The following is a 20255-nucleotide window of genomic DNA, read 5'->3' on the forward strand; positions in this document are numbered from 1 at the left end:
TCATTGATGAATTTTTATACCTAGAAATCCAATAAGTTCCCTCCCATTATATATACATCCGACTTCACAGTAGGGGCTTCTATTCCAAAGTCCCAGCCTTCATTAAAGGTTTAAAAGGCATTTTTTAAGTCTGTCTGCATTGGTTTCCCATGCAGGGCTTCTTGGTTGTTTCTTTGGAATTGTTTAAGGGCATATTACTGGAAATCATCCAAGCCTAATGGTAAAAATAATAAATATGTAAAAAAAAATGAGAGAGACTCATTCACAATTGGAGAAGCAAGAAACAGTTCCCTAAGAAAGAACATTCCCAAGTAACTGACAGATGCCTTCAACCCTGAGGGATGCAGTAAGAAGATGAGAGTAGAGACACTGCACTGTCAAGTATCAGAGGAGTAGCCGTGTTAGTCTGGATCTGTAAAAGCAGCAAAGAGTCCTGTGGCACCTTATAGACTAACAGACGTATTGGAGCATGAGATTTCATGGGTGAATACCCACTTGACATGCATCCGACAAAGTGGGTATTCACCCACGAAAGCTCATGTTCCAATATGTCTGTTAGTCTATAAGGTGCCACAGGACTCTTTGCTGCTCTTGCACTCTCAAGAGAGTCTGTCCTGGTCTTTCTTGGGAAGACAAGTGACAAGCAAAAGTAATATTTAAAAAAAAATAGACTTCCTGGAATCTTTGAAAAGAACATCTCCATATGAGGCACTCAGATACCACAGTGACAGGTATGGCAGTAGAACCTCAGAAGAACAGAACCTTCCTTTGTAGAGGGAATGTAGCAAATATTTCAAATATTAATACCTATAGATCAGAGATGAGTCTCAGTTTGGATAGACTAAGAATTGCTCAAGGGCTTGAACTAAAGCCTGTGGGCGCTTTATGCATGTTAAATATTTAGCTAAGTTTACAAACTAATGTTTCATTTTTTTCTGCTTCTTGTGGCCCTCTTAACTTGGATTTGAGGAGAAACCAATGAACTCCCATTCCAGAGGCTTCTTTTGCTGTATAATGACCTGGCCAAAAACAGGAAGAACTGGGCTCTTCTAAGATGTCTTATTGATTTCTTTAGTGCCTGCCAACTTGTGATTTAATTGCTTTGATGCAAAGTGGAAAGATGTGAAAAGCTTGGTCTTGTGAGACTTTCATCCCAATTACTCAGGCACATAGGGATAAGAAAAGCTTCTGAATTTCTGGGTGCCTCTTTGAACTGAAACTCAAACATTCAGGACCTGATCCTGTTGAAATCAATGGTAAGACCTTGCGGGAACAGAAGCAAACACTTAGGGGGTCATCTGCCACCAATATAAATATCCTAGAATGTGAGCCACTGAATAAATTACACATGCAAGAAAAAAACAAAAAAAATGACTGAGTACTCAAGCTGCCTCTTGTTAGGAGGAGGGCACCTTACTTTGTGCTTATACAATGATCTGATCCTGACTGGGCACTCTAGGTTCTATCACAATCCACATCATAACAATGCAGTGTGCACAGCAATACAATACCCTGAGGATTGCAAGGAAACTTTACATACTTCCAGCTGCACCATAAATTGGTTGGTTCCTTAGGGGTAAACACATAGAACAGAATGAAATATCCTAATTATTTAGAAACAAGGCTCTAAAACCAGGATCTAAAACCATTAAGCTTAGGAATAAGGCTGCACTTGGCTACTTGTTAAAGAAGATAAACAATTCTAAAACTTCACTTTATCTGTTAAGAGTCACCATGTCTATAATTGGCCATTGTATCTTCCAGTCTGATCTTTTATTCTCTGTACAGGATGGTATTTTATTCTGATAGGATGTCCCCAAAAATACAGATAGACACACCCAAGAGCTGAACCTCTAGAGTAATGGAGAAAAGACAAGGCTTGGATGTTTGCAGCAGTAGAGGTGCTCATAAATTATCACAGATTCTGTCCATTGCCACAGTGTCAATGGGCTGAAGCCTGAAAATATCAGGAGTTTTGCTTCCTTAGTATGTCAGTTCTCTATTGCAGCAGGAATCATCTTTCCGTCTGTGATGCCAGATAATGAAGTGACTGCTATCTAGCACCATGGGGTCCTGCACCATGACAGGGACTCCTAAGCACTACCGCAATATAAATAATATCTGTCCTTACTCTTCTGCTCAGAACTATGGGATTCCTTTCTAAAGAACTTCAACTTATTTAGGTTTAGGTGGTGTGGCCAGTCACCAAGTTTGTGGGTCATTTACACTTCTCATAGGACTATCCTGCAGCCTGCAGGGCAATTAAGACTCCAGAATTTGTTTTTAGGGTTCTAATTTCAGCAGTGCAACACTCCAGCTTCATGATACAAACAGCAGTATATACTGATACACGCTGAGGATGCTTGTATAGCATTGCTGCATTGGGAACAACTCGTCTTGCAATACAGTCTGCTGGGAGAAACCCTAGGTGTTTCTAAAGGCATCCAAAGCTTTCATACAATCAAGCTGTATTTAGTAGCCACTGGCCCAGAACCAAACTTAGCCAAGTTTGAGGCAGTTCCGAACCATGCTGTTTGGATCGGGATCTGACCGTTCCCAAAGTTGCCCTGGGCAGAGTTCTCTCCAGCGGAAGGTCTGTTTGCTTGAGCTTTGCTTACATCAGCAACAGCTTTTGTCCTTTCGAGGACATCATTTTTACCATCCATTTTTATGTTGTTCCAGGGATCCTGAGCATAACCCTGCAGGTATAAATAATTCATGGGAGCTGAAGAGATGAAATGGAACAGAATAGTATGGGTCAAACTATTGCCCAGTCCTGGAAAACCCACTTGGCTGTTGATAGATAAGTTCCGCCCCTCCCTGACCAGCTGATATGGGACATTTTAAAATAAATTGGTCAGGTTCCATTTCTTGGCAGGAAATGAAGCTATTTTCAAAGCACGTCCTTCAGATGTGATTTAGCACCGTCGGGCTCTGCATATTTTAAGAAATGTTTGGATTTGGATTTTTCTTTTGGAGAAATAAAAAAGTAAAGAAAAGCGATTAGTAAAATGCCAAGTGAAAATGAGCTTGTGTAAAACAGCTCAGATAAATATATGCAACCAATCTTCTTAGCTCTCAGTTCACCCTCAGCTGGTTCTCTCTCTGATGGGGCATTTGTCCCCAGATAACACAATGTGGCCACCCAGTATTATTTATGCTTCCTTCTTTGACTAATTGTGGCTCCAAGAAGAGGCTGAAGGGTTAAAGAAGCCTGACTATTGTTCGTAGGGAAAAGTTAATGCTTTACCATATGCTTCTGCTGACAAAATCCATCCCAAGAACTAATAAAAAGGCTGCTTTCCACTGGCATCTCCCTTCTGAGTATGGAATAGTTTTCCCTGTCAAAGTGAAATAACATAAAATACTAAAATGTCCTTACCTGACATGAAGCAATATGGCAGAGCTAGGCTAGTCCATTTTTAACGTGTGAAGTTAGCCAGTAAAGCACTGAAAATGTGATGGTGTTGTGACTGGAAGATTTTTAGAGCAACAATATGGGCAATAGTTACAGGATAGTCATATGAATTGGCTAGTATGTATGTGAGCCACAGCCTTCTACTGGATGATTCAGAACTCTTAACTCCATGTCATATGCCCTATACTGTTTGTTGTTAATGGAGATTCTCCTTCAGCTCAAGTGGCAAGGGTCTGTACTTTTGGAGCAGGATAATCTGAGTTCAATCCTCCCTGATGCCAGGAATTTCTGAGTGGCCAAAGATTAGTTACAATATTGTATAAGAGTAATCTTCTCTGACTGTCTGCTACTACCCTCCCACTCACTCCTTACATTATTAGTGTGGTGTCTGTCTGGATTAGAATGTAAAGTCCTCGGGCAGGGGCTTGGTCTCACTTGTGGTTGTTTACAATTAATAAATTGTAATAAAATTGTGGGGGAATGTTTCTAGTGATTAGAGGAGGGGACTAGAGTAAGGAGACCTGGGTTCTCTTTCTAACTCTGCTACTGTTTCTTTGTGCTATCTTGTGTTAGTTACTTAAGCCTTTTTGAGCCTTAGTTTCACCATGTTTAAAGTGGGCACTCTAATGCCTATCTACTGTATGTAACAAGGATGCTGTGAGACTTAATTGATTCATGTCTGTAAAGTGCTTAAAGATCCTCAGATGGAAGATACTATTGGAAAGCAAGGCATTAGTGTATGTCTAGAGAAGATATTAAAAAAACCAATGGCACCTTTGTTGAGACTGGGAAGCATCCCACTTATTGCAATGGTGGAAACTCGATCATGATCATCTAGAGTTGTGCCAGTTTGGGGGCTGGCCCACAAGTAGGTAATGTACTAAAAGGGAATTCTTAAAAACAAGTCATCCTTTTTCCAAGAAGGGGTTTGTTTGTCTATTATAAAGCTATCCTGTCCCTACTTACATACACACATGCCACTGGAACAGAGGTTATAGCCTTGTGTAATACAAACACCCCAATGTGGCATTCATTCCTGGGGCTGGAGTAGCTGAAGAAAGAAGAGAATCATAGTTCAATGCAAGTAGCGACTCCTCCAGTCAGTAAAATGTTGTTATCCCTGAAATGAAAACCTGGCAGATTAACACCACAGGTTTAGCCCATTTCATTTTCTCCTGAGTATTCTGAATATTGGGAAGAGGCCCACCACGTGCTGTGGGATGGAATATCTGACACAGGGGTGATGTTTGTTGGCAAAGTCCAGCACTGCACAGAGGCAGAGAGAGCAGAATAGCAGAGGTTGCAGATAATAGAACCAGAGCCAGAATTTTCTTGCAAGCTCTGCCCTCCCCCACCCCGGGAAGAAGGAATTTTCCCGGGCTTATCCGTGAACCCAGGATCAAAACGAGATTCACAACATTTAATGACCTAGGCCTCAGAGACCCCTGTGAGGCAGGGAAGTACATTATTAACCCCGGATGGGGAAAGTGAGGTGAAGTAAGTTGTCCATAGTCAGTAAGGGCTAGATTGTGACATATAGGCAGAGCCCTGCATTGGGGACAGAGAGAAATGGCAGTGCCCCAGAGGAAGTACCAGAGGTGTGGTGTCTGCATAGGGCAGAATACTTTCCAGTGTGCTTCTGGGTGCAGAGGAGCACACAAATTCTACACTTCTTTGAAGGCTGCAGCATACCCTACCCCACCAATGCATTGGGGGAAGAGGGTTACCAGACAGCACATATGAAAAATCAGGACAAAGAGTTGGGGGGTAATAGGGGCGTATATAAGAAAAAGCCCCAAATATCGGGACTGTCCATATAAAATCGGGACATCTGGTCACCTGAGGGGTGGGGGGGCAGGAGGTGCTGCCTACTTCACAAGCTTTCAGGGAGCTGTGCTCCCAGTGAGAACATTGCACTTCCCTGAGAGCGGGGGCTACAGTTTTGGCCAGGTCCAGATTAACCTTTTGTGGGCCCTCCTGGAGACAGTGGAGCATGGTACGGGGAGATCAGTCCCCAGAGCAAGCGGCCAGCCAGAGGCAACGGAGCCTTGCATGGCAGGGGTGGCCTAGCTCTGCCCAGTGCAAGGGCACTATTTACAAACCAGCAGTTGTCAGATGCACAGTGGCCTGTCCAGCCCTGTGCTGCCAGCATATCCCTTCCCCTCAGGGGCAGGCTCATGCTGTGTCACACAGTCCCCTGCCCCCGCAACACCCCCTGACTCCCTATGGCCAGAGGCCCTCAGGACCCACTCACAAATGCACAATGCCCTGCACACCACCACCCCTGCCCAGCACCCCCTGCTCCCAGCCACCACAACTGCCCAGCACCACCCACAAAACCCCCACTGCCTAGTGCCCCAACACATACAGCTCTTCCCCGCCCCTTCACAGCCCAGCACCCCCCCAGACGCCCCACAGACCCACTCCCCCATGCTCTGCCTCCTGTCCACACTCACCGGCCCTGCTGGGAGGTGACTGTGTCTGCTGGGCTGAACCGGTAGCGCAGCCAGGGCTGGTCCCAGAGCCGGGAATCACTCCATCCCCTCAGGAGTGGTGCGATCAGCCAAGCCAGGCCTGCCCCGGCCAGGGTCCCTCAAGACGCACTTGCCTAGAGGGACCTAACCAAGCCCTCCACACTGTTCCCCACACATACATCTGGCTGAGACTGGCCAGGCTTCTGCACCAGTCCCAAGCGGCTCAGCTCTGGGAAAATAGGTGGGGCCCCACAGGTGGTGGGAAGCTGAGACTGCCCAGAGCCAGAGGTGCACTGGGGTCCAGCCAGGGGGCTGAGAGCAGCAGGGAGTGGGGCCAGGGGTGTAGAGGAGCCCTCGGCTAGCCAGCAGGCAGGCCAAGAGGAGCAATTGGTGGGCGGGGGGAGATAGCGGCGTCTCGGGGTGTAGTGCAAGCAGAGCAGGCCAGGACCCCTTCTCAGCATGGACCCAGCTCCATGGAGCCACTGGAGCCATTGTAAACCCAGCACTGGTTTTGTCTGATCCTGCCACTGGCTGCACAAGGAAAGGATCCTCTTTTCCCTTCCCCGTCACTTGGCAGCCACATAAAGTCTGGGCTGCATCTAGGCCAAAGTGGGTCAGTGCAGAGTGGGAAGTAGAACTCGGGATCCTGATTTCCCATCCCTTGCCCTATCAACCAGAGAGGAGTCTGCCCCTGAATGCAGGATGGCCAAGAGGCAGACAGCCCCAGGGATGCTGTGCATGGGAATGTAACACTCAGAAATATAAAGCATCCCCAGTTCCTTTCCTTTAGCACATGGAGGCCCATATTGCACAACCCTTACTCGTCTTCACTTCATGTGAGCCAGCACTTCCCAACCTATGATTGTCCTGAGCATTACTGCTCAGGTACGTGAAGAAATTTCCCTGAGCTATTCACTGGCCTTATGAGGGTTTATTTTTGGTCATAATAATGATTTCTAACTGCACAAACACCAGGTAATCACACCATCAAGCAGCAAAATCTTTCTGAAAAATAGAGGCAGAGGCATGCACTGGCAGAAGAATGTAGCTGAGCCACTCAAGTGAGACAATGGGAAGCATTGTGATTCTCGGAGAAACGGTGCCTTCTGAAGGACCTCACTGAGCAGGGGGCTCGCCTCCTGCCTCTCAACTCAGGAAGAGGTAGTGTCTGTGCAGCAGGTGGGATGAGGTCAGAGTTAAACTTGCTCTTTGTCTCTCCTTAATCCTTTTGGGGGGTGCTAGTTGTGGCAGTTCCCTGGGGCGGGGGAGGGCAGAGGCTTGCAAGAACAATAAGTTGTTGAAATGTCTAAATTCTAGGGGGCCTGACTGTCCCCTGCCTCGCACCTTGTTCTGTCACCTCCATCTTTTCAGAGAGGAGGCAGAGCTGCATGTTGGCATTTTGCAAGCAGTTCAGACATGTGCAAATGAAAGTTCAAGGTTCAAGATGGGAGAATCGGGCTCTGTTGATCTGCACCCACAAGTGATTGTTGTCCCCAAAATGCACTCTCAGATATGTTCAGGAGCAATTGTGGAAGCTTTTTTGCCACTATAGCCTATGCTGCCTATATAAGCCAGGCACTGAAATGTCCTAGCAAAAGGGGCAACAACTATTGGCCATTGCTTGTTACTGAAGATCAACTTCACTTTCCTATCTGAGCATAAATATCCCAGTGCTGGCACTGGGATAACGCAGGAACTGCCAAAGCAGCAGTGTAATTCCAAACCCCTCTCTCCAAAATTCTCTCTCTCTTTTATTGTCTTTACTTATCCTCACAAACCAGAAGAAGAATGTTCTGAGCTGTGGGGAAATTAAAGTTTTGCCTGAGAATCCACAGATTTCAGGCTGGCTCCTCAGCAAATGTGAACTGGCTGACGGTGATTGACTTCAATGGCGCTATATACCAATTGACCTGTCTCAGGATCTGGTCCCTTGTCCTTTGTTTTGTGGAGTAGACCAGCCTGGGATTTAACTCGGAGGCGTTTGTTGAACTTTATCACCTTCACCTCCACTTTGACCCCCACTCAACTGTCACTCCCTCACTTGAGAGCAAATATGAAAAGTTGGGGGGGAGGTTTCAGCCCCTCCACTTTGAGCCAGCATCTCCCCGCCCTGGCCACTGGGACCTCAGTGCAGCCTTCTCCATGATCAGTGGCATTTAGTGAGAGAATCCTGGAAGGATGTGAGCTGCATGCTAGCAGGCTGGTACAGGAAGCAGCTGTTAGTGTCAGGAACTGGTTCATACAAAACACATTTTCCCACACAGGCTATTTCATTAAAATCTGCTCCTGGCCAGGCTCTGTCACCATACAGGTTACGTTGACCTATCTGTTGCTGACAAATGCAAGGAAATCAACTAACAATGCATCATAATGATCATCATCATCATGGTTGTGCTGAATATAGCTTCTTTCACCAGACAGGATAGGGGAACGGATTTGAAGAAAACAGATACTCCTTTGTCCTGCTCCATACCCAAACTCAAAACAAATCTATTTGAAGGATCACATTTGGATGAGAATTTAGGGGTCTTTTCTTCTTCTAATAGCAGCTCACTAAGGAGATCAAGACTGTGAAAACACTCCTTTTATACCACCAGAGGGGCTTCTGGTATGACAGGAGTGAGGCATGTGGCAGTGTATGTAGATTGTGCTGCACTGATGAAGCAGCTTTTCATCTGAATATCTGAGGGCTTGGAAAGGTGCGGGCACTGCTATCCCCATTTTACAGATAGGTCAGATGACTTCCCAAAGGTCATGCAGTGAACCATAGCAGTCAGGACTAGAACCAAGATTTCCTTGTTCCCGTTCCCCCACGCTAACTATTACTCCATATGCCCTATACTCCACACTGCATGTAAATAGCAGGACTTCATTCTCCATGGTATTTAAGTCAGCACTTTTCCCCAGCCCTAAAGCCACTTTAAAAGGAAACTGAGTAGACATACATCATCATAAAAATGACCAGTCACTGTTTTCAAGGTGATCTAATTCCAGATTCCCATTCACACAAAGCCTTCATCTCTTTCACTCCCTCGGTCTCTTGATTCTCTAAATAAAAGGCAAATGGAACTTCTAAAAGCACGTTGCGAGACTGTCCTCTGTTCACATAAACAGAAGCGAAAACATCATGGAGCAGATGGCAGAAGAATCTCACGTCAAGACACTTTTGTTGGAATGCTGCTGGTAACACAAAGTCATTATTAACTGGAAGGGAAGCAGCAATTGATTTCATACGGATGGTTCTGAGACCAGGTTTCTGGTTTATTGTTCCTCTACTTTTACTTGATTCTTAAATAAAGCCCCTTCAGAAATTTCCTAAAAGCTGAATAATGATGTTATATCTGCACCGTGACTTTACAGTGTGTGAATTAATCACGGAATCCACCAATGTGATACAGCCACCTCTGGGGTGACAGTCATTAGTTCATTAATATTATTCCGCAATTCTGCACAGAAACCACTCTCCAAGTGAAACTGCAGGGAACAGTTTGGTAGGCAGAAAGCACTTAACAAAAAGTCACTTGTGATACTAACATCATCCCTACTCTAGTCCAAAGTGCTTTGTAATGCAATGTAATGATGCAGAACCAGCAGGACCTTGGTTTTGTGTTTCATCTGAAAGACAGCACCTCTGGCAGCAGGGTGCCTCTTAACTGGAGGGGGTGTAATATTAGTAATGGAAAGCAAAACTACTCAGCGTTCACATTCCTTCGCAAACTTACAAATCAAAATACCTTGCTTTTGAGCAAAGTGGACCTATTTTTCCATTGAAAAAATAGACCAATTGTTCAAACTGGCTTTGGCTTTGCTTCAAAAACATGGGGGAAGGAAATGAACTTTATCAGGTTTTCCTTGTAGACTGACTCATATCGCCTAAAATTTGGGGAAAAGTGAAATTTGGGGAGGAGGGGTGATATTCATGTGAAATATAAATTGTGAATTTGCACACCACCACTGCTACCATCTTGCTGTGACACTAGTTCTCTCTCTCCTAGACATTTTATATATCTAGCTATATACAATGTAGCCTTTCCTCTCCAGGGTATTTGAGAACTGACTCTAAGGCGTGGTCTACACTGGGGGGGGACTGATCTAAGTTACGGAACTTCAGCTACATGAATAATGTAGCTGAAGTTGACGTGCTTAGATCGACTTACCGTGGTGTCTTCACCGCAGTGAGTCAACTGCTGCCGCTCCCCTGTTGACTCTGCTTGCACCTCTCACGGTGCTGGAGTACAGGAGTCGATGGGAGAGCACTCGGGTTGATTTATCGCGTCTAGACTAGATGCGATAAATCGATCCCCACTGGATCGATCGCTACCCGCCGATCTGGTGGGTAGTGAAGAAATACCCAGAGAAAAGAGTGCCCCCTTCTCTAAAACCATTTATTGATTAATCAACACTGCTTCCTGTAGCACCTGGATTCACAAGTAGTGCCCAGGGCTGACTCTCCTTGGCTTGTTAGGCCTGGTGAGATCTCTTTGCAGTGAAGATGTGCAGGAAACTCCCAGATCCAAACATCCACGAACTCTAGAGAAGCTCAGGTCTGGAATCACATCTGAACCCTGAATTTTGTATCGTCTCTAGAAATTGAGTAACGTCAACACACAGTGCTTCTTCCCTGAAAGGCAGATGGAGAAAGTCCGTGACCCATGCATTAATAAAGGCACAGGCACATCGAGTATGTCTAGCTTGATGTCTGTTCTGTCCGTACAATGTCAGAAGGAAAATCGACCCTGTACTCAGCAGGTGTATTTTTCTTCTGCTCCATCCCAAGTTAAAGGTCTGGATAATAGCACTTGAGCACAGGGTTCAATAGGGCGGGGATAAAAAAAACACCCAGTTTGCACTGGCAGGTCGTCTTGATATTGTAGGCCATACATGGGTTTGGAATGAGGGATATTAGACTCACAACTCTTGCCAGTGCCAAGAAATACACAGCTAAAATTGGCAGCTCTGGGATGAGTAATGTACAAACACAGCCTGGAGTGTTGCAAGTGTTCAAGCACTTTGGAAGTATGTTGAGTAAATGTGAATCTGTTGCTATGGCAACAAAACAGAGGAGAGATCGTACTGCCTCTCTGTGACAGCTCTCAGATTCAAGTGCCTGGTTAATTTGAACTGTGCTCACTTCAGTCTAGAACAGCTGCTCAACATAATGCCAGATGATGCAGGAGAGAGTTTCCCTCCACCTCTTCAAATAACGATTGTGGAACAGAGCCAGAGATCTCACTGGGCCAGATGGAACTGAGTGGTGACAGTGGAGGTAGAACTCAGATCCTCCAGCTTCAGAAGCATAAGCCTCTGCCAGCTGAGGTAAAGGAGAATGGCTGTTAGTTGTTAGCAGCATGGGGTCTGTGACATATAGTTTACCAGTGCTGGTTCTATCCAGTAGAAGGCAATGATACACATGCACTTTAGCTAGTTCAGAACTAGTTCTTCTATTGTCATAGGAGTGCACTGTATGTGAGAGGTCAGGAGACATGCAAATATTTAATAGACAAGGTGCCAGTAGATGGCGCTGAAGAATATACAGCTTTGTTGCTGGCTTTTGTAGAACCAATAAATATTCTTATTGTTATGCACTGCAGATGGCTTCTTGAGCCCAGCTCTTAACATCCATAGCACGTCACCCAAGAAACTCAAAGAACACATTTAACTAATGAATCCTCATCACATCTGTGTGAGGTCTCCATCTGTTACTAGAGAAGGAAAGGTTGCCCAGCGTCAGAACCAGGACAAGAGTCCAGCAGTTCAGCCTCATAGCCCTGTACTCTGCTGGGCCACAATGAAATAGCATACATGAGAACTAACCTCCGGAGAGCCAGTTGTGATAAAATAACTGACCTGTGCCTTCACCCAAATGGTTTCTGGTGTGATAAAAGTGAGATTAACTTGTTTTGACTGGGCTATATTTTAATGTATATGCTGCCACTCCACTCTTCGTTTCAACAGAAAGGCAGTAGCTCCGGGGTACTATGGGAGAGACTGTTCTGTAGCATTTCCAGCCCTGATGAAGGCAGAGAATACTCGGAACTCGCCTTGTATTCATCCAGAGATTCAAAAAAGCCTGGGATTATTCCAGGAGTTTCTTGTGAACTAGACACAAGTCTGAAGCAAAATACTGGAGCTTTGACTGTTTACTTAAGTTTTAATTTAATTTGGAACATAGTGAAGGTAGGGTAACTTTCCAGAGAGAAACCAGTCCATGTGCTGTGTGAAGACTTTGGAACAACCAAAGAGTAGACAGCCTCCTAAAGAGTCCAGCTCAGGATTTATGTGACACCCAGTACATACAGGCACAGGCCACAGTGGGAGTGTTCTCTATAGCAGTGCTGTAGTCAAGTTGCATGCATTGAATAAAGCTGCTTGTTCAACACCTTATTACTGAAGCTTAGCATGCTTACGAGTTAGAACATGACAGCCTTCACGTGTGCTGCATAATATCCTTGTTCTATAAGTAACACAAGTTATATAATAGCATTCTTGGGAAATAAAATGTTCACAGGAAAATGGCACTGCTCAGAGATCTGGGACTTGCTATTTTAAATCCTGAACCATTACCAAAATATCATTCCTGGTCTGAGTGAGCAATGAGTGCTTAATGATCCATGTCTGTACCACAAAAGGACTAGAAGTGAATGTTAGACACTACAACTAATTGGAAAATAGCAAGTATTTTTCAGATTTTTTTTCAGGTTTTTCAATGAAAAAGCAATGATCAAACATTTTTCACGATACAACTGTAAAATAAAAAAAATGTTTTTAAACCTCAAAATTTTATTGAAAATCAATTTTTTTAGGTTTTTTCATAATAAAAGGAAAATTTCATAAGAAATTAAAATGTTCATTTACAACAATAATATGAAATTAATTGAGAAAAGAGTTTCAACTGAAAATTTTTGACCAGTTCTACTGAACACTATAGGAAAGATCCCAGCAGCTCCCTGTAGCAGGGAAATGTGCTGGCACAGAGGAGGCAGTGGGGGAGTCCTTTTGGGGTTTTGGGACCTGGCGGTGGGTCAAGTCTCTGCCACTTGAAACACTGGTCTCTGTAGGCCTAGAATTGCTGCCTGACCCATGCACTAGATCCCACAGCATTTCAAAGCCTCCTTTAACCTTTGTGGGAACGGGAGTTCATCAGAGATTCCCTATGCTGCCCTGCTTGCCTCTCAGTCTTTGTCTACACTACGAGTTTAGGTCAAATTTAGCAGTGTTAGATCGATTTAACCCTGCACCCATCCAAATAACAAAGCTGTTTTTGTCGACTTAAAGGGTTCTTAAAATTGATTTCTGTACTCCTCCCCCCATGAGGGGATTAGCATTGAAATCGACATTGCCGGGTCTAATTCGGAGTAGTGTGGACCCAATTCAATGGTATTGGCCTCCAGGAGATATCCCAGAGTGCTCCATTGTGACTGCTCTGGACAGCACTTTGAACTCAGATGGACTAGCCAAGTACACAGAAAAAGGCCTGGGAACTTTTGAATCTCATTTCCTGCTTGGCCAGTGTGGCAAACTCAGCAGCACTCAGCTGCACAGGTGACCATGCAGTCCTCCCCGGAATGTTTCTACGCTCCCCCTATCATCTTCATCCCTGAGGTTATCACAGATTAGAAGGCGAAAAAAATGCACTCGCGATGACATGTTTTCCGAGCTCATGCAGTCCTCCTGCACTGACAGGGCACAGCGTAATGCATGGAGGCATTCAGTGACAGAGGCCAGGAAAGAATTGCTGTGTTTGCTTAATGGCAAAAGTATCATGCCTCTCTAGGGATCCTGCCCAAGCCAGATTGCTGTGTCAGATGCACTCCTCACTGTGTCAACCTTGGGCAGGGGCATGACCACTTTATGAGCAGGAAGGCCATAGATATAGACATTGTGTTAGGTAGCTTCTGTAGCTAGAGAAAACATTCCTGTACATTCAGCAAAGTCTGTGGCAAAAAAAGAGAAGCCCTGTAGTATAGTGGTTATCACATTCACCTAACATGCAAAAGCCCTGTAGTGTGGTGGTCATCATGTTCACCTAACACTCAAAATGTCCCCAATTCAAAACCAGGTAGAAACAGGTCACTGTTCCTTTTTCTGACTCCCCTCCTGCATTTTTAGTCTTCGAACAGACCACGCTGTGAAATTTTACTCTGAATTAATAAATTAATATTTTTGTTAGAGGTGGGGGAAATTTTTCATGACCTTTTATAGGGACTAAATGCTATCTAGGATTCTGAAATAATCTTAACGTGGTCCATAGAGTGCAATCCATCATTCTGGATTTGTCATTCCACAAGTTGAACTACTCCTTACTACTGTCCAGCCTTCATGAGCCATGGGAGCAAGGGGCAGGCTGGGGTAGGTGCGACTGCACGGTAATGGAATGCACAGCCCGGTGCTCTCTTGAAGGAGAGGAAAAGCTGAACAGTTGTAGGTTTATAGTATATTGCTACTGAACAGTAATTTCTTTCCATCTAGCAAGGAAGATAAGAGCCAAAGCATAAATGTTTCTAAAGTTACGCCAGTTAGGTCCACCTCCTGTGCCCCTGGCAGATTGTCCATTGTACCACCTCATTGTGGCGTTTGGGTAATGCTACTAGAAGCAGAACAGGTGATTGGCTAGGGCAGCAAAATAATTTGTGACTCTGGTACAGGGTTGGGAAAGAGATTTTTCTAGTTTGCCAAGAGCCAGCATTGTATTTCAAATGGATTTCCAATCCAGGCTACCTTTTCTTTATTGAATTAGAGCCTGACCCAAATAAAACAGCCTCAATACAGCAAAAGGATTTTGTCTGAAGTCAGTGAGTGAGAGACATATCCTCCTGTAGCCATAACACCTCAGATTAAGCCTGGTCACTACATGGATATGAGCCTCCACAAGTAATCTACTTGATGCTGGGAGTGATGTTGATGAATTGGTCAATTATGCTCTTCCTGCTAAGTCAATCTGGATCCAATGCTTCTGACACTGCTGTGCTGCTGGAGCTGCCGGTGTTCAGATAAGATATAAAACCATGTATGGTTATCCAAAAACCCACAATGCTATTCCCAAGGATTCTGGCCACACTCCACTTTGGGTAATTACATTCAGACTGCCTGAACTTTAATTGAAGTAAGATATCCTTCCACACTGTCTATCCTGTGTGGTGTTGATATGCACTACTAAACAGCTGCCACTAGGGTGACCATACAGCAAATGTGAAAAATCGGGACGGGGGTGAGAGGTAATAGGAACCTATATAAGAAAAAGACCCAAAAATCAGAACTGCCTCTATAAAATCGGGACATCTGGTCACCCTAGCTGCCACATTATGCCACAGATGAGACTGCACTTCAGTGGAAGATGAGTCCTTTACATACCAGTGGTTTGTAATATGCTTTGAGATTTTGGGGGGCTGAAAGGAGCCAGGTTCATTTAATATTGTTAAAACAGTTTTAGGTGATACATTATTTTTCATGCCCCAAAGTGTTGGCTATATACATCAACTCTTCACAGATCCTCTACTGCAGGAGTGGCCAACCTGTGGCTCCGGAGCCACATGCAGCTCTTCAGAAGTTAATATGCGGCTCCTTGTATAGGCACCGACTTCAGGGCTGGAGCTACAGGCCCCAACTTTGCAATGGTCCGGGGCAGAGCCTGAACCTGTAGTGCCCTCACTCCTTCCCCTCCCCCAGAGCCTCCTGCATGCCACGAAACAGCTGATCAGGAGATGTGGGAAGAGAGGGGGAGGCGCTGATCAGTGGGGCTGCTTGTGGGTGGGCAGCTCTGAGAGCTGGGGTGGGAGCTGATGCAGGGGCTGCTGATGTATTACCATGGCAATGTACATTGGTAAATTCTGGCTCCTTCGCAGGCTCAGGTTGGCCACCCCTGCTCTACTGCATTAACTCTAGTCACATCTCTAACTGAAGACTGCTAGAGCCCACCTCCAACCCTGGTCTCCCCTCTTAGTCTCCCCTCCCTAAGATGTTGCATTAATGCTGCTTTACTGTATCATGTTTTGTAAGAACATTTTATCCCACTAGGGTACCTCTGAAAGCCAGATGTTCCCTCTCAGCATGGCCTCTTCTTTTTTTAAACAAACATTTTTGAGCTGATGTTATTTTTATTCAGTTCCCTCTGTGAAACTTCTTAGGACAGAAATGGCTCTTGGCTTAGCAGAGTCACATCAGGGGAAAGAGGGAGGTACACATATATATATTTTCAAGTGTTTGACTTTGCAACCTTAATAATGATATATATATACACACTTGAAAGTTAGGAAATATCTGAATTAAGTTTGTCTGGGCAACCTTAATTTAGCCCCGTTGTGCATATGCATTATGATCCAGTCTTTAGTTACATGACCACACACTATTTTTAACACAGGACTCCTGCTTTATTCAGTGCACAGGATGGATCTGCTCTGGGGGATGAATCGGGGTTGTGAAGTAAAGGAGACTTTCATCTGCAGGACTCCCCACCTCATTTGTTGTAGATGATGAAAAGTGTGTGGTGAGTGAGGCAGGGATTATAGGAAGAGAAAAGGAGTTCAGTTACCATGGTGATGAGCATAGTTTAGGCAATAGACAGATAATAAAAGGTGCCTTCTTGAGGAAGACCATGCAGTGTATTCAGATTGTATTTAAAGTGCTACCTCTTTGGGGGCAGGAACCTTGTCATCCTACGTGACTGCAAACAGCTAACAAGCTTTTGGCTTTTTACAAAGAAACATGCTTTTTTTATTGTTATTATTATTTATTTTATTATTTTATTATATAAAACAAGGGGGGTAGAAACTTTCTTTCCCCTGCATTCTCAAAAAGAATGTTATCAAGAAAAGTGTTTTCATTGAACTTAGAGGTGTCTTTCCCTGATAACCAGTGCATCCCTGGCTGGCCTCATGGATGGTGGGGACATTAGTGGTCCTTCTGGTGGAATGTTCCCTTAGAGAAGGAATATTGCCTCTCTAATCAAGCATCCCCCCCATGTGAATGTCCTGTGATTTATAATTCTGAACAAACTCTCTGCTACTGGATTCTCAAAGCTGGAAATAGAGGTGCTGAGCTGTTTAAGGTAACTTTTTCTGCCACCCTTATTCTCAGTTAGTAGTGCTTTACTCCACAAGTAGTATTAATGATTCCAGGATTTGTCACCAGGCTGGAAATCTGGCATCTTTCCCCAGCACAAAATTTATTGAAAAAATAAAAGACCTGTCCCCAACACACACACATTCACTGGAGGCCTTACCCTTCAAACTGACAAGGATCAATAGTCACTTCATTCACGTGGCAGATAAGATTTCTCTGGTTCAGACAATTAAAAATGATGAGTGTTCCGAAGAAAGACACACTCTTAGGGGTGTTAATAACAGGCTGTAGCTGAATCCATGAATCATCGAAATTAGAAAAAAAGGAGACTTATTAGGTAATCTCCTCCAACCCTCCAGCCAATAGATGATTGCTCCCTATATAGTCTCCATGGCTTTGTCCAGTCCAGTTTCAAATGGGGTTTCCATTATTTTTCTTACCAGACTGTTCCACTGTCTACTAGACATGAATGTTAGGTAGTTTTTCCTGATATGCAGCCTAAATTCTCCTCTGCTCTATTTCAGCCCATTACTCTTACTCACTTTGATTTTTGGCTGTGAAAACTGGATATATTTCCAGTTAGGAAAATCTTGAATCTCTTGAGTAAATGTGAAAACTGACGACCATTTGAATAGCAAGGAAAGGAAGTGAAACTTCAGTGGAAGCACGATTCATGTTGCTTTCTATGTCTAGGGTCAGTGAGTGATAACTAGAGAAAAAGAATCTGCATATAAAAAAACAGAAGGCAGTAAACAGAGCTGCAGTGGTAAACTGAGTGCAGAACGGGTGCTGGTTACACTAACTGGAATATATCTTTCTCCCACAGAAGATGAAGCCCATAGTCCAAAGGAGACGCTCCACCTCTTCTGCCATTAGCAAAGCTCTCAGCAAGTCCAAATCCTATTCCAGGTAAGGAATCATCTCCCCAATATCCCCACCAGTCCTTTAGCCCCCTTTTTACAAATAAAAAAATCAAATCAAATAGATTTGCTAATCCATGTTTTAATTCAGCTGCCAATACCAGAGGCCATTAGTGTCAGGACAGACCTCCCATCTGGAGGGGTTCCAGTTTCATTTCTGGAACATACTTTAAAAATGTGATGCTGAAAACATGTAGTGCCAGACTGTGATCTCACCTACACAGATGTAAATCCAGCATAACTCAATTGCCCTCAATGGAGTCACTCATGGGCTTACACTGGTGTAAGTCAGGTCAGGATCTAGCCTTTACTGCCTGGAAAAGCAGCCAATGTTAAGGTGAAGTTTGTATGTCAGTAGCCAAACCACACGTATGATAAATATTTGGTTAGTTATAGCAGCCTGACTTTAATCTCTCTGGAAGCCAAACAACAGATGGCCAGTGAGTCCCTTAAAAGAAATCAGGAATTTTTACTTTTAAAAAAAAGTCAAAAACCAACAAAGAACAAAAATTCCAGTCATCCGTTTCACTTTCTTGCCCTGCTCTAAATGAGATAAACCCTCTCTCAGCTTCTCTGTGTAATTCCAACTGGGAAGTCAATGAATGTTTGCCTGATGGATTCATTGCTGTTTAGTCTGCCATCTAACCAGCAACAGGCAAGAGTATGAGAAGCTGAAACAGAGATGTCCTAAGAAACTAAATTACTGTTGTAATGGAAAAGTAGACAGAAGCAAACTTTGGAAATACAAGCTGCCCAGAGCAGACCTTCACTTGAAGGACTCCTCTGTCCTTGGTTATTGGTGCCAGTGATGTGCAGCCATCAGTGAAAAACAGCATTGGCAAGTGTCAAAACAGAGTCTCTTGATACAGAGAAGCCCTTAGGGGCTGGGCTTGCTCCTGGTGAAGTCAATTGCCAACTTGCTTAGGAGAGGTCAAGCTCAGGTCAGGGCCCACATGGGACTTTCTCTACAATCACAGGCAATGGTTTGAGTCTGGAAACTCTTAATCAAATCTAGAAAATGGGAAGAATCAAAATAGCACCCAGATGAGAGGAACACACAGAGACAATTATTCAGTCTCCCAGCAAGAGGGGTAAGGATGCACAGTGATACCAAAGACATAAGCTTTGGAAGTGAATGCAGGTGCTGTGAGAAAGGGTGGGTTGGCAGCCCTGGTTAGTTACCCTCCGAGCCATAGGCGCTGACTTCTGCTCCAGTGGTGCGTGCTCGACCCCCACTTTTCCCCTGGCCCTGCCCCCACTCCATCCTTTCCCCCAAGTCCCCAACCCCACTCTGCCTCTTCCTACCCCTACTGCACCTCAACCCCATCCCCATTTCACCCCCTTCCCCAAGTCCCTGCCCCAGCCCCGCCTCCTCCCCGCCTCCTCCCTTGAGTGCACTGTGTCCCTGCTTCTTTCCCTCCCTCCTGGAGCGCTGCCAAACAGCTGGTTGGTGGCTGGCAGAAGTGCTGGGAGAGAAGGGGAGAGCAGGAATGCGGCATGCTCAAGGGAGGAGTCAGGGAAGAGGTGGGGGAGCTTGGCTGCCTGTGGGCGTGGAGCACCTGCTAATTTTTCCCAATGGGTGCTCCAGCCCCGGAGCATCCACGCAGTCAGCACCTATGCTCAGAGCAGGTGCAGTGAGCTCTCTGTACCATTCCACCAATGTGCTTCCATGCCCAGCCATTCCAGGGGAGAGATGGGAATTCAGTGTTTGTGTCCCATTCTGTCCTCACCTTCTCTGCTGAAACTGTCAAAACGATGGTTGGTTTTGAGCTACGGGCACATTTCCGCTAGGAACTGGACAGGCTCCTCTAGACTCATTTCACACAAGTCACTTTTCAGATGGTAACAGCTTTCATTTGCTACCAACCTGGATTATGTATTAACTGGTGACCTCATGTGAAAAGCTCCCTTTCCCATTTACGTGGTCTGGAGCCACCCAGTGCCCCCACTGACTTTAGTTTCTTCAGATATAAAGCACCTAGACTTCCAGTGTTTATAGTCAAGTATGAACACACTGACCTTCCAACTCCTGTGCTGAAATATCAAGTGTTGTACAGTAGTAAAGCCTCACAGCCCTTTGATGAGAGAATAACCATCTTAGAGCTCAGGCAGTTTCTCCCCACCCTGCACAGTGTAACAATTAGGCAACAGATAAAGGAATGTCATGCTCTTTCTCTGTTTGGTTCTGATAACACCCTCATAAATAACATTGCTGCAGTGATTTGTTTAGTTAAAATAAATATTTGTTTAAAAGATAAAAACTTAAGTGATTTAAATTTGCACCAAGCAATTCTTTCCAGGAGCAGCAATTTCCTTTCACCCTGTATTTAACTGCTTGGGAGTAAGTCCTGCTTTTGTGAAATGTTCAGACAGAAGCCGATGTTT

The 20255-nt window shown here is 44.7% G+C and overlaps 1 protein-coding gene across 1 annotated transcript in view; it reads left to right on the plus strand.

Annotated features, from left to right (window-relative positions):
* Positions 1 to 20255, plus strand: part of LOC116816581 (uncharacterized) — a 66906-nt gene that overhangs the window by 12926 nt on the left and 33725 nt on the right. Inside the window, exon 2 of the mRNA XM_032765917.2 lies at positions 17777 to 17859. Within this exon, the coding sequence (XP_032621808.1) occupies positions 17777 to 17859 (83 nt within the window). The remainder of the gene's footprint in view (positions 1 to 17776; positions 17860 to 20255) is intronic.

This window comes from Chelonoidis abingdonii, chromosome 8 (genome assembly GCF_003597395.2).
Source record: "Chelonoidis abingdonii isolate Lonesome George chromosome 8, CheloAbing_2.0, whole genome shotgun sequence".
Classification (NCBI taxonomy): domain Eukaryota; kingdom Metazoa; phylum Chordata; order Testudines; family Testudinidae; genus Chelonoidis; species Chelonoidis abingdonii.